Here is a 15,200-nt window from a genome sequence, read left to right as displayed (position 1 = left end):
CTTGCTATCATGGGAGGGTGAGGGGACAGTAGAAGAGAAAGGCAGGGAAGAGCCTCTAGCTGCTGAGCTCAGAAACACAGCCAGAACTCGCCAGTCTGGAAACATCAGCAGCCTTCTAGACAAACAGCTTTAATTTTAGCCCAGTTATAGAGGAAAAGAGAATGACTTATTATTCAAATGGCCAGGGAAGATTTTCCACATTAGCGATGTCTAAGGCAGCTGCTCCCACACAATAGGCTCTAATGGGGCTCAGCCAAACATGCCCTTCCTGCTGGAAAGGAGTTAGACAAGTTACGCGTTACAAAACTGCCCAGGTCCCTCATGGTGCTCGGCCTTCAAGCTGCTTTTGGAAGTTATTTCACAATTGCTCTTCGGTCAAGTTTCAGAGGCTCCTGAAATAGAATGCCCAAGTTCATGATTCATCAGTTTAATTTGGGAAAATGTGAATAATTTAACAAACCTATTTAGCAATTACCATGTGGCAGGCGCAGAGCGCGTTACAGTTAATCTCACTTTGCTGCTCAGACTCAAGTGTCCTGGCCAGAGACCGAGTTTCCTATAGAAAGGCAAAGCGCTGACCTCGCTCATATACACATCTACTCTTTTATTATTATTATTATTATTATTATTATTATTATTATTATTATTATTATTATTATTAAATTTTGAGAACTGCTCCTCTTCCTGAATGCCTAAGGTGGTCATGGCCTTTAATTGTCAGGTTTTAACCCCCGGAAAACAGTTTTAGTGTCTTATACATTCAGTTCTTTGAGGATGAAATCTGTGGTTCAGCACCAGGCGTCTTCCCGGAAGCTAGGGACATCGTGTCCCTCTAAAAGATATAAATGTACTATAGTTGGATTCACCTAAGAGAAACCAAAACATCAGAACTGGATCCTGATGCTGCCGTGTCCGGAATAGCACTGTGAGTTTAAAGTGAGGGAAAATTAACACCGTGAAAGGGACTTAAGGTTGTTAAATCTCTCCAGAACACAAGGGTGTCTACAGTGCCTCTTTCCACTGTTCCAGGGTGGGATCGGTTTTCCGTGTCTGCTCCAGAAAATGACCATAAAGTCAGTGTCTCCTGAAAGCATTCAGGGGGCAGCTAGAGGCTAGAATCAGAAACTGCTTTTGCGGTGTTGGCAGGATGGTTTTCTCTGGGGAGCTAGGGAAGACCAAGACCTGTGGCCTCCTAGCTTCTGCAGGCCACCTTCCCTCCTGGGCCTATGTCCTCTTGTCATCACACAAAATTCTTGCTTTGCTTATCACAGCTTCCTCAGTAGCCAGATCCCTGTGATGGACACCTGCGAGTACACTTAGGAAGATTTGAAAATCCAAATTCAGAGTAATACTCTCACTTCCAGATCTTTCAGTGTCCTTTGCTGTAGAAGTTAACACCCATGTCCTTGGACATGAAAAACTCAGAAGAAACACAGGTTGGCTGACATTTTCAGCTCTTATGTATACCATCACTGTATGAATTCTTAATTCTGGCCCAATAGGAATAGTTTTTCCCCCTTTCCCACCCCTTATCAATATTCTATCCTAAACTGTTGCTTTCATATTAGGATGTAGAATAAAAATAACTTGCCAGGCGTGGTGGCACAAGCCTATAATCACAGCACTTGGGAGGCAGAGGCAGGCAGATCTCTGTGAGTTCGAGGCCAGCCAGGTTTACAAAGTGAGACCAGGACAGCCAGGACTATAAGAGAAACTCTGTCTCAAAAACAAAACAAAACAAAACAAAACAAAACAAAACAAAACAAAACAACAAAAAAAAAACAAAAAAACCACAAAACCTTGCAAGAAAGAATAATGTCTCCAGCCTTGGTCCTGATAAATGAAGAAAAAAAAAGTTTAACCACATAAAACAAATATTTAAACAGAAAAAAAATTGAGTGATATGACACACAGTGATATGACTACTAGTCTTTTTTTTTTTTTATTCAGATTACATCCCATATGTTATCCCCAAATGTTATCTTCCTGTTCCTTTTCTACTCTATTCCTCCCTCCCTCTTCTACCTTATTCCCCTCCCCTAGACCTCTGACAGAAGTGGACCTCCTCCCCCACCATATGACCACAGCCTATCAAGTCTCATCCAGATGGCCTGCTTCCCCTTCCTCTGTGTGCCTCCGGGCTCTCCACCAAGGGGAAGTGATAAAATCTGAGGCACCAGAGTTCATGTCAGAGGCAGTCCATGGTCTCTCCACAACTGTGGAGAATGAGCTGTCCGTTAGCTAGGTCTGAACAGGGGTGTCCAGGTTCACTGCATACATTGTCCTTGATTGGCACAATGTTTTGCGCAAGCCCCCGAGGGTCCAGATCTGCCACCCTTGATGATCTCCTTGTGGGGCTCCCAAACCTTCCAGGTCCTTCCATCCTCCATTCCATACCACTCTCAGCGCTCCGCCTGGAGTCCAGCAGCAGTGAGTACTTTTGAAAGGACTTAATCGATTAGCAGGGTAATTCCACTTGCCCTTTGCTTAAAGCTCTGGATGGGGATAGCATTTGCGTGTGCGTGAGCAATACAGGTGCCCACAAAGGTGAGACATTAGATCCCTGGAGCTAGGAAGGGAACCGGAACTCGAGCCCTCCTTAACTGCTGAGCTATCTATCCAGCCCTCCTCCTCTCATGTGAGCAGTTTGAGTGTGTGTGTGTGTGTGTGTGTGTGTGTGTGTGTGTGTGTGTGTGTTTGCACACATGTGCTTTTCTTAAGTCAACCATTGTTTTGCAGGAATCAGCTAGAGGCCACATTTTTCCTTCAGAAGCTTACTTTTATGACTCCTCTGCAGATGAGATGCCATACTGGCTCTGTGATTTTTTTTTTTTTTTTTTTTTTTTTCTTTCTTCAGGGTAGGCTCACTTTTCCACTTCAGTTCTATTGGGCAACTTCCGTCCTGTCCTCTTTTGTTATGGGTCTGCCTGAGGTCTACCAACTGCACATTTCCTATATTCACACTATGATGTGGAGGAAACGAGATAGGAACCTGGGCTTGCAGCATCGCACGTACCACCCACCCCCTGCTGCAGCTCAGTGGTGGAGCTTGGCTTGCCTGGCAAGATCCTGGGTTCAGTGCTCTGTATCTACCTCTCCTCCTCCAATAAAAAACGTAATACAAGGACCGAGGATGTTGCTCAGTGGCAGAGCGGTCGACAGACATGAGCAAGGACTGAGTTCATCCCAGCACTGAAAGGCCCAAGCCAAATCCAACAGGTCTCTAGATTACACTGTTGTTTGCAGCCTTGAGACACTGTCCTTTGATTTCTCCCACTGAAGCATATTTCATTTTGTCAGTCACCCACTGTGCTGTGGACCCTAGGGATCTATTTCTCAAGGCACTAGTGTCATTAGTGAGTGAGTCATGTGAGCACAGGCAAGTTGATTGTTTCCATGTTGAGTTTTTGATGCTCACACTAATCACACACTAATCACTGACAGCAGAGTAAGCACCCAGTAAGTGCTGGCACAGTTGTGCTGGCCTGGGGAGGCCCTGGGGTGTGTCTGTCTCTGTCATCTGCCCTGGTTAAGCAAGAGCAACACTGATGCTGTGGGACTGGCGTCCTGGAGTTCATCTTCCAACCTCGTGTTCTGAGAGGTCGCTTCCCATAAGTTACATCTAAGGCAAGGTTAGAAAAGGCACAGGCATGTCGTTAGTGCTCTGGCCTAGGGGAAGGCATTCTGACATCTTTAGGAAAGTATTTAGGGAGTCAAACGGAGACTCCCCTTTGGGACATTGTGTTTGCAACAACAGCAACAGTGACAGCCAACTTCAAGGCACCAGTGGCCAGTTTTAGTGGTGCCTAATGTGTGTCATCGGCACACTAGGAGACTTTTCTCTACTTTGAAATAACCTGGTGATTTTATTTCTCTTTCTCCTCATCTGCTACCTTTCCCTGTGCTCCCCAGGTTTGTCTCATCCCTAAGTCCGCACATGGGACAAACCCAGCGAGTGCCCACATGGCAGGCATGGTGATCCAGCCCGTGGAAGTGGACAGATACGGGAACATCGATGCTGCTCACCTCAAGGCCATGGTACTCACTTCCCCCTGCACAGACTGGAGAGGGCTAGGAATAGACAGATGGTGGGTGGGTCAGGGGAGGAGGGGTGGAACTAGATGGATGATGTAAACATTGTCTTCTCCTGTACTCAGTGAAAGACAACGGTTGGTTGCTCTTCTGAATGGGTCTGTGGGGTACAAAGGGTACAAAGAGAAAAAGAAAAACCAATGGTATTTTTGGCCCCCCGATTAAAACTGGCCATGTCTACTATCCCCTCCTTTGCCTCAGAGATGGGGAGGGGTTCCTTTCACTGACCCCTCCACTCCTGGTTCTTCCATTTGAAATATGAAGAATGAAGTACTTATTATGATGTTACAGGCCCACTTCCCTGTCCGTCCTCACATTTTCCCATTTACACTCAAACAGATGGTCACAGTCACGTTGAAAATTTACAGAATGCACATGAATTTTGTCAATGTCCCAGCCGTGCTCCGCTGGGTTCCAGGCAACATCCTACCCTGTTTCTCCCAACACCAACCCCCCACTCCCAATCTCCCAAGCTCCAGGAAGAGGTTGCCTAGCAACCATATCTGTTTTCCACCAGTGGACTGGAGGCTGCATCTTAAGTGGAAGGGAAATTGGTGGAATAGTGATGTGATTCTGTCAGGGTTGTTAGGCATGGGTACTGAAAAACCTACATAAAAAACCTTCAAAGGGATGCTAAAAGTACACAGCCCTGATCATTTTTTCCATCCTCCACTTCCCTTCTGTTGGCCCTTTTTTCTTTCTTTTTTTTTCTTTTGCCACAAGTATTCTGGGTCACCAGCAGTCATTTGCGTTTGTCCAATATAGAATATATGGACTATGACTTGAGTTTTCTTCCCTCGTTACCTTCTCCTGCTCTGACTTGCTAACCAAGAAAAAACTAGAATCATCTTTTATATACAGTTGCTTTGGGCGGGGGAGTAGCGGGGGCTAAGAGAAGTAGGCACAATGGCACACACCTGTAACACCATGGAAGGTTAGCCATGTACAGCAACACTTCCCCGCACCCTCCAAAGAGCATGGAATAAGTTTTTTGAGGTGGATTGAATAAAAGCAGAGCCATTTTACAGACCTAGACCCAAAACATCCAAAAATCTTCTGAACAGCATTCTGCCTTTTGTTTAATTTTGTTAAGATACAGTCTCACGTAACCCATGCTATCAAAGTTGCTATGTAGCCAAGGATACCCCTGCTTCCCCAATGCTGTGGTAATGGGAGTGTGCTGCTATGCCTAGGTTTTTATATTTGTTACGGGGAGCAAGCCTAGAGTGCTCTGCAGGCTAGGCAAGCCCCTCTCTGCTGAGCCACTTTCTCTTTCTTTGTTTCTTTGCTTTTTGAGATCAGATTTCTCTGTGCAATAAGGCCTTGGCTGGCCTAGACTCATTTTGTAGAGTCTAGGCTGGCCTAGAACTCACAGAGATCTGCCTACCTCTGCCTACCTAAGTGCTGGGATTAAAGGTGTGCGCCACCATGCCCAGCCCCAATCCTGGTTCCTTTATCTTGACCAGTGAATCCTGAAAGGACTTTGCTGCTGCTTTTGGATGATTTATGAAGAAGCAATTGGCTGTGCACTTTACCACTGTTGTAGGCTGAGATACTTGTTCAAGAGTTCAAACACCAAGACCTCACCTTTCCTAACTCTGTAAAATAAAAAGCCAAGTCTTGGCTAAGAAAGGCTTACACCCTCTCTTCCCTCTCTCCCTTCCCTGTGCAGGTGGATAAACACAAGGAGAACCTGGCGGCCATCATGATTACATACCCATCTACCAATGGCGTGTTCGAAGAGAATATTAGCGATGTGTGCGCCCTGGTTCACCAACACGGAGGACAGGTCTACCTCGACGGAGCAAATATGAATGCCCAGGTGCACATACTTGGGGCCCACTGAGAAGTGGATAATGAGATTTTTTTTTTTTTTTTTGAAGATGAGTTCATTTTATGTGCATGAGTGTTTTGCCTGAATGCATGTATGTGCACCACGTGTGTGCTTGGTGCTCATGGACGTCCAAAGAGGACATCAGATCTCCTGGAATGGGAGTTTCCAGATGGTAGTGAAACACCATTTCGGTGTTTAGACCCAAACTCAGGTCCTCTGTAAGAGCAGTAAGTGTTCTTAACTGTTTCTTTTTTGTGAGTTAGTTTGTTATGTCCTTTTGTTTGTTTTGTTTGCTTTTATGTTTGTTTCTTTGTTTATTAGGGCTTCTCTGTGTAGCCCTGGCTATCCTGGAACTGGTTCTGTAGATAGGGCTGTCCTGGAATTCAGAGATCCCCCTGCTGGGATCGTAGGCATGCACCTCCACTGCCGAGCCCCTTACTGCTGCTGCTGCTGCTGCTGCTGCTTCAAAGATTTATTTATTATTTATACAATATTCTGTCTGTATGTGCCTACATGACAGAAGAGGCACCAGATCTCATTATAGATGGTTGTGAGCCACCATGTGGTTGCTGGGAATTGAACTCAGGACCTTTGAAACAATAGACAGTGCTCTTAACCTCTGAGCCATCTCTCCAGCCCCCACCCCCAACCCAACCACTTCTTAACTGCTAAGCCACATTCTAGCCCGAGTTTTGTTTTGTTTTTCCTTTTTCCTTTTTTAAAAATAAGACCCTAAATTTGATTCCTAGCAAGGAAAACGATTCTCTCTGGCTTCTTGAGAGTCCCTGAATTCAGACACGGTACTGAATTCAGAGCCAAGATTCTTTTTCTTTCCCTTTTTTCTTCGTGATGCTTGGACACAACCAGGCATGGTCTCCTCAATGCCTAGCCGATGGAGTTTGGAGCCACATTCTGGGCACTGGTAGATGCCAAGCTCCCATGGACCTTGGTGGACAAGCCAGTTTACTTGGAGTTTTAACTTCACCGGGACCCCGAGTGATTCAATTCTGCCTCCCTGGGATGCAGGAGTGACCGAGGGTCTGTGTAACGTGAACTCCTGCCCCCTGCCCTCCTTCCTTCGTTAGTTTGATTCTGTTCACAACTTTAGTCCAGGGATTTGCCTTCTGCTTCAGCAGCCTAGAGCAAATGTATCTGTCCACAGCCAAAATGGCAGGATTGCCCGTTGAATGCTGCAGCTGCATATCTGGATTGTCTCGGGAAGACTGGCAGCCTGGTTCCCACCTCCTCAGCTCAGCATCTTTTAGATGCTTGAGTCTAGACCCTTGCAAGGGACCAACCAGCTATGTGCATAATAAGTACCTAGCCTTGAATTTTCCAGAGAAGGTGGTTACTGGTGCTGTAAAAGCTGCCTGTTCAGTAAGAATGAACACACAGTAATTTCAGGGTTAGTGGTGCTTCCTCTCCTCCCTTCAAAAGTAGGCATGCAGGTAGGGACTGCCCAAGCATGTGTCTTTAAATCTGAATGGGGCTAAATGGTCAGTTGCTGTTTGCATAGAGACCATAGCCACTTTGACTCTGGGATGCCAGGTAGAATGCAGAACTTTCAGGAACCCCCTTTTCTCCTTGATATTTTTAAGTTACCTTGTGTGTGTGCACATGTGTTGGTCAAAGGACAACTTCCAGAAGTCAGTTCTCTTCTTTCTTTCTCTTTCTTTCTTTATTTTTTAAGGTTTAATCAAACTTAGTTTTCGTTTTTTGGGGGCTTATTTTAGAATTTTTTTATTATTAATTTATTCAGATTACATCTCAATTGTTATCCCATCACTTGTATCCTCCCCGATCCCCCCTCCCTCCCACTTTCGCCCTATTCCCCTCCCATAGGCCTGTGACCGAGAGGGACCTCCTCCCCCACTATATGGTCATAGGCTATCAAGTCTCATCTTGGTAGCCTGTTTATTCTTTCTCTGAGTGCCATCAGGCCTCCCCACCAAGGGGAGGTGGTCAAATATGGGGCACCAGAGTTCATGTCAGAGTCAGTGGGTCCTGTGGAATCAAACTCAGGTAGTCAGACTTGGCATCAAACACCCACCCACTGAGCCATTTCACTTGACCCTAGGAAGCCTTTTCTGTGAACATCGTGGATATTGCTCTGCTTGCCTTTCCTGGGGAGACCAGCAGCACAGAACAGCGTGCCCTTCCGTTGTCAGGAGAGGGGGGGCCTTGCCAAGCTCTGATGTTTACTTTTGCTCTTTCCCTTTTTGGTAGGTGGGAATCTGCCGTCCTGGGGACTTTGGGTCTGATGTCTCTCACCTAAATCTTCACAAGACCTTCTGCATTCCCCACGGAGGAGGTGGCCCTGGCATGGGGCCCATTGGAGTGTGAGTTGTGGGGTGTGTGAGTTGTGGGGTGTGTGAGTTGTGGGGTGTGTGAGTTGTGGGGTGCTGCTTCAGGGTTGTTTTGGAAGCAGGATGGACCAAAACTTGTTCTTTCCATCAGTCTTCACATATCAGTAAAAACCTTCGTAGCCAGTGCGGTGCCAACAACTGATGCAGAACTGGGCAAGGAGTGGTTTTAGAGTGGGTCCAAAGAAAGGCATAATTTAGTAACTGTGGTGTGTGCTCCCTCAGCCTCTGTGGGCTCCAGAGTGTGCGTGTTAACAGTACCGAGCAGGGATCAGAGCTGGAATGTTAGCACCTCTAAGTGTCTCGGATTTGAACCTGGATTCTCCCAGTTATTTATTTACTTCTTATTTGTTTCTCTTTTCCTTAAAATAAAAATAGCTAATGATAATACTGAGAGTGAATTGGGTGGAAGGCACTGAACTTCTTGCAGCTTTAATTTTCATCGCATCCATGATAAGTAAGGGGGAAACAAACTTTATTACTAGAGATAGTTGGGTGAAGTCACTGTTTACTGAAGGATATTTCTTAGCTGTTGGTAGCTATCTCAATTTATTAAGAACAGCCTTCTGTGGTGGTGGACGTCGGGAGGGACAGTGTTCAGCATTGCTAGGAAGCTGACTTTCTTCCTAGTGCTTTTGATTTGTATTATGTACAGATAATGAGTATCCCAAGTGGTTTAGAGGATGTGTTAGCCTCTAAGTGGAGGGCCTGGGGCCACCTTCTCATCAGCAGCTTTCTATACTCAGTGGATAGCTTAGATGGATGTACGGGTTGCTCTGAAGGGCCTGTGTGTGGGCTGCCTCCTCTAAGCCCTCTACCACAGCTCTTGGAAGCTGTTAGGTGGTAGAAGAGGAAGGAAAGGATTGAGCGCTCCTGCCTCAGTTGTTAACTTGTTATCCGTCCCCTAGAAGTGTCAGATCCCTGCAGCGTTTCCCTATGAAGAACAAAACTCCTGGAGAACTTGGCCATTTAGTTCAATTGTACCTTTTCACATCATTGCAATGTGTCCTTTAAACCCAATACAGGAAGAAGCATCTTGCTCCTTTTCTGCCCAGTCATCCCATTGTTTCCATACAACCAAATGAGGACACCTGGCCCGTGGGGACCGTCAGTGCAGCCCCATGGGGCTCCAGCTCCATCTTACCCATTTCATGGGCTTACATTAAGGTGAGGCTTGTGAACACGTGTTGCTGTGGAGAGGTGGGACTTGAGATTTTCTTAGAGGTGCTGAAAATGAAGGAGTCTCTGACTCGAGACAGGAGTCAGTGAACACTGCTGATGACCAGGGCCACCGCCAATGCTGGGGTGGAAGAAAGCTTCTAAGAAGGGCAGCTAGAATTGTGTCATCTGTTCCTTTGGGTTCTCGTGATGGGCTTATGTTTTCCCAGACATAGCTAAGTTCCATGAGTCATGTGAATGGTCTGGCCACGTCACTTGGTTTCCTGTCAGACTCAGACAGCAAGCGAAAAGCAGTGCACATGGTCACTATAACCCTTTCCTGAGATCATGGGGTACATGTTAGGGTGCATTCCTTGGCAACCTGGAGGATAAGATGAGGAGCAGCAGGGATTTAGGGGGCAGGGTTCAGAAACACCACACTTGAGACTTGGGGACCTGTGTTTTAGGGATAATTGAACTTTGTCAGAGAACAGGCTTGTCCCGCTTTGTCCTTCTCCACAGAAACACTCAAACCAGAATTGATTTTATGCAGCTCTCGTTCAGACTGGCCTGCCCGCCTCCTAGAATGTCAAATCTGTGGGTAGTCGCTCTTGGTCGGTTGCTAATTAAAGCAGCTCTTTCAAACCAGTGGCCCTCGTTAAAGCAAGGGTGGCCACTGGTGAGACGAAACCCTAAACTCAGCTATACAGATTGTTCTGGGTGACTGTGGAGCTGGCTGTGTCTGAATGCGGTGGCATTTATGATTCTTTTTTTTTTTTTTTTAAAGCTTATCATTTTCTCTTTTGAGGCAATTGTGTATTGTGTGTGGATGGGTGTTTTGTCTCCATGTATGTCTGTGCAATGCATCTATGCAGTGCCTGTTGGGCGCATCAGATTGGAATTACCATGGGGGTCCTGGAAATTGAACTCAGGGTCCTTTGAAAGAGCTGCCGATGGTCTTAACTGCTGAGCCATCTCTCCAGACCCTATTACTTCTTTTTTTTTTTTTTTTTTTTTTTTCCTTTTTTTTTTTTTTCTTTTTATTAGGAGACAGGGCCACATGCGTAATCCGCCTGCCTCTGCCTCCCAAGTGCTGGCTTTACCAGCGTGCCTCTCCAAGCATGCCCAGCTTCCTTTGTGATTCTTACTGGGAGCAAAAGCAACAGCTCTGTACCCTGGAGCTTTGAAGCTGCCTCTAAAGCAGCATGCAAGTCGTTTGAACATTAGAAGAACAAAAACAATGGGAACGAAAAGCCCTTTCTTTGCAAACAACCAAATCCCCAGTTGCCTTTGATCTGTGGATCCTGTAAATTTGGGCTATTTGTACAAACATATTTGGGCTGGATATGGCTTCTCACATACAGAACGCGAAGCCCCCTAGGGCTGTTTTGGCCATACGCCTAGAACACCAAACGAAGTTTGAGTTTTAAAACTAAATAAGTAGTGTTTACTCAAGCCTTATCTTATTTCAGGCTTTACTTCTCCTATAGATACTGGTTGGAACTGCTCCCTCACCCTCTGCACTCCACTGTGGGTACTCTCTAAGGATAATCTCTCTCTAAGGCCCCACAAGTCCCTCCTGGCTTCCTCCTACCTTCACTGCCTGCTCTCACCAGCATATGCTATGTATGGCCCCATCCCACTGAGAATAAAATCCAGCTGGTGTGGGCTTGTGCTTAGAGCCATCAGCATTTAGAGAATGGTGCTTGGCGACACGTAGGAAGACAGGCAGCAGTTGGCTGGACCAAGTCCATGTGAAAGCAAAGACTTAGAACATGAGGTCCCAATCCAGGTTGCTATGGTGACTCCCAGATGAGAGTCACATGCTTTTCCCACACTTAGGCTGTTGTCGGTCCTCCCATTTGTCACATTCCCCTTTTTTTCCTTTACAGACCCAACCTCCACTCAGTTACTCCTTTTCAAGTTTATGGTGAAGTTTAGTTCTCCTGTTAGGAGACCTACTTTGACTACCCTGGGGTCACATTGTACACTCTCCTCACTTTGGACTTTGTACCACTGTTACAAAGGGACTGTGAGGTCCATCAGCCATGGACATTGGTGTGATCTTGAGTTTAAACACTTTACTGTTGGTGGCTTTTACTCTGTATGACAGCAGGGCCTCACCACCAGAAGAAGGACAGATTGAGCCAGGCAGTTAGCACATGTGGACATGAATAATGCTTATGTTCCTCATTGGGAACTATGGAGAGACAAACCACACAAATTGATCTGATGGATTTTGACCAAGATCTCATCAGAGTCCTCAAAATTCTCTTTGCATCTCAAATTCACAGGAAATGAAAAATAAACATTACAACACTTCTAAGAACAGTTCTCTTGCCTCTTTCAATTGCAGGGGTATGCAGTCAACATGTGCCCTGCCTCAGGCTTTGTTACTATGACCTGCCTCCCTCCACCCCACCCACTCCCGCCCCTCCCAAGGGGAAAAAAAAAAGAATTAAAATTAGTGCTTAAAGACAAAAAAAATCTTCCAAACATGGAAGAGACTGGCAGATCTCCTTCCTGGGATTTTTTCCATTCATTTTCAATCTGCAGGGATGGTGAGCTGGTGAACTTTCTTGAAGGAATTTATTGGGGCATCTGCTTAGCATCTTGACCATTCACCTTACCTATTCAGTGGTTAACGGCTGGCTCTTTTTCTCTTTGTTGCAGATGATGGGAGGGAAGGGCCTCAAAGAAGCCACAGAAATTGCTATTTTAAATGCCAACTACATGGCCAAGCGATTAGAAAAACACTACAGAGTCCTTTTTAGGGGTGCAAGAGGCAAGTATCAACTCTTTTATTTTCTTTTTCCTCTCTTTCCTTTTTTCTTTTTTTGAGGTGGGTTTCCTATATCCAAACTACGCTTGGTGTAGATGTGATTCTGCAGGGTGGGAGGAATGCTTCAATTTCTTAGCTACACAAAGGAGATTTCTTGAAAATATAGCCAACTTACTCATGACTATGTGCAAAACTATCTCACCCTAGTCCAGCAAGGGGCCTACACCACAAAGAAAGATGCTCACATGAACCCATGAGCTTGTCCTTCACAGGGTGTTGTAGTAGAGGTGTCTTGACACTGGCGTAGTTTCATAAATGAAGCAATTACCTAACATGAGCAAACACATACAAGAGTCAGCCAGGTAAGAGGGTTGCTTAGAGGGTGTACTTGATTTGAAGTGGGATAGAAGAGGGGGCCAATGAGATGTGGTTGAAAAGACAGCTTAGTGCCTTGATGGTCTTGGAAGGATCTTGACTTAATTCCTGAGCCAGGCCAACGCCATTGAAGGGTTCCCAACTTAGAGAGTGACGTGACTAGATTCACTGAGGATGGTTAAAGCAATGAGATGAATAGCTGCTTAGGAGCACAATCAGCTGGACAGTTACTTGTTAGTGAGTGTGTTTAGCGTGTTAGGTAAACATGCACATTTACATGAGAGGTGCTAGTGGGCAGGAGAGCAAAGCCAACCCAGAAGCAAAAGCAGGCGAGGTGACTAAGTAAGAACCAGGGAGGGGGCTAGAGAGATGACCAGAGGACCTAGGTTCCCAGCATCCACATTAGACAATTTACAACCACCTGTAATTCCAGTCTGGCCTCTGAGGGCACCTGATAGGTGTAACACACACACACACACACACACACACACACACACACACACACACACACACAGAATATAAGTATATGTAACCAGGTGGATACCCAGACCGGCTGTTCAGCCATGCAGGGAGAGATAAGGATAGAATATTGAGAAGTTCAAGCAAAGCACCCCTCGCAGATGTGGCATTGAGAAGAGCAGTTGTGGTGCCCGCTTGGGCTCTCGGCTCCCCCAGCCCAGGCAGAGTCAACATCTACAGTGCCTATAATCTCTCATTTCAAGGCTGTTCTGACCTTATAAATATGGATCCAAGGGACATGTCTACTGAGAAGAATAGACTGAGAAACAACAAAAGTTTTAAAAAAACAACAACAACAAATCTTTGCCAATATCGTGAGTGAAAGATATTACTGTTTGAACTCACAATACTTAAGTCTTTATTTCATTTCTTTAGTTATTCGTTTAATTATTGGTGGCAGTGCTAGTTTTTGGTCCTGGGGCTTCATGCTTGCTAGGCATGTATTCCACCCACAAGCTGGCCCCCAGTCCTTAATTTTTGTATTATGTTTAACTTTGTCAGCATTACTAAGATAGAATTAACATACCTGTCATACAGCTTATTCATATAAGATGTACAATTCAGCAATTTTTAATATGTTCACTGACTGCAGAGTCTAGTTTTTAAAAGCAGGAATTAATGTGACTTAAACTGAATAGGGTAGTTGGCACCCATTGAGAGAAAGTCATATGTCACCCTGCACTTAGTATTTATGTGGTGGCTTCGGGCGCAGAGCCCCACCCTGTCCTTTGGGACTTAGAGTACAAAAAGACAGATGAAATTTCCATTTGTTTTGACATTTTACCACAGAATTCAATTGCAAGTACAGTTTCTCACCCCAAGCTGAAATGGATCGGGGGTTGTAGACTTGATTACTGAATCCCAAAGTTTGTCAAAGCCAACACTGACTCATGCTGGTCTGCTAAAAACATACTTTACACCATTTCAAATCTCTTATTTTGGAGTCTGAAAGCACTGCACCTTCTGGGGACTCAAAATAGTGAAGTTTTCAATAATCACATGGTATTCTAATGTGTCCAGCAGCAGTATTGGGAGGCTCATCAATGCTCATCTTAATCACATGCCAGCACCGAGTCACATGTTGAAATTACAGACGCCTCTGAGGCAATCATTTTAATGACCTCCAGGCTTGCCATCGAGAGCTGCTTCTCTGAGATTTGAGTGTTAACTACAGTGTCTAGGCTAGTGGCCTTTTGAAGCAAACAAGGGTGCGTCAGGCAAGAGACAGGTGGAGAAACTGTGGAAGGATTCTACCACAATGAAGAGAAAAGGAATTGCTGTAGTAGGATTATTGTTTGGGTGGTGGTCAGTCTCTCATTAGGTCAATCCTCTCATTTTTGTGAGGATTTGTTCTTCTTAATCTTTTCAGTTTGTTTGTTGCGTGTGTGTGTGTGTTTTGTTTTGTTTTGTTTTAAATAGGGTCTCACTGTGTAGCTCAAGCAGACTTGAATTTGGGATTGACTTTCCCTAGTATTTTTTTTTTTCCAAGACAGGGTTTCCCTGTGTAGCCTTGGCTGTCCTAGACTTACTTTGTAGACCAGGCTGGCCTCGAACTTGCAGCGATCCGCCTGCCTCTGCCTCCCAAGTGCTGGGGTTAAAGGCGTGCGCCACCACGCCCGGCTTCATTCCCCAGTCTTACCATCCCCCAATGCAGGGATTACAGGCATATGCCTCCAGCACACCCAGAAAAGTTGGTAGCTTTGTCAGAGAAGGGTTTTTCAAACGTGCATCTCTTGGGCTAAGCTCTAAAGGGCATCCCTGTCGTTAGACTTTGCAGCACATCATTTTACTGGTGTTTCTATCTGCTTTTCATCTTGGACAAACCCTTTGCTGCTGTGGATTCCCGTCCCTGAAGGTTTTCGGGGGGCCCTTCCTTTGAAAGTGAGCAGTGGCCTCGACGGTCCGTGCTGTGACCGGGGGGCCCAGAGTGCCTGGCCTCATTCCCAGGAAAAAGCTAGGAGCTCTTCATTTTTTTTTCTCAGGTTACCACAGAACTAGGAGGCTCTTTGATTACCCATCCAAGCTTTACACAATTTATTTAGTTCCAGCAATCTGAGGCTGCCTCTGTAAGAATGTT

At 45.6% G+C, this 15,200-nt stretch overlaps 1 protein-coding gene across 1 annotated transcript in view; it reads left to right on the top strand.

Annotated features, from left to right (window-relative positions):
* Positions 1 to 15,200, top strand: part of Gldc (glycine decarboxylase) — an 84,673-nt gene that overhangs the window by 60,328 nt on the left and 9,145 nt on the right. The window contains exons 17-21 of the mRNA XM_051146327.1: positions 3,913 to 4,038; positions 5,765 to 5,914; positions 8,153 to 8,265; positions 9,315 to 9,456; positions 12,121 to 12,232. Of these exons, the coding sequence (XP_051002284.1) occupies positions 3,913 to 4,038; positions 5,765 to 5,914; positions 8,153 to 8,265; positions 9,315 to 9,456; positions 12,121 to 12,232 (643 nt within the window). The remainder of the gene's footprint in view (positions 1 to 3,912; positions 4,039 to 5,764; positions 5,915 to 8,152; positions 8,266 to 9,314; positions 9,457 to 12,120; positions 12,233 to 15,200) is intronic.

Source organism: Acomys russatus, chromosome 5 (genome assembly GCF_903995435.1).
Source record: "Acomys russatus chromosome 5, mAcoRus1.1, whole genome shotgun sequence".
In the NCBI taxonomy this organism is placed as follows: Eukaryota; Metazoa; Chordata; class Mammalia; order Rodentia; family Muridae; genus Acomys; species Acomys russatus.
The sequence above is the reverse complement of the archived record's forward strand: the minus strand, read 5'-3'. Positions and strand labels throughout refer to the sequence as shown.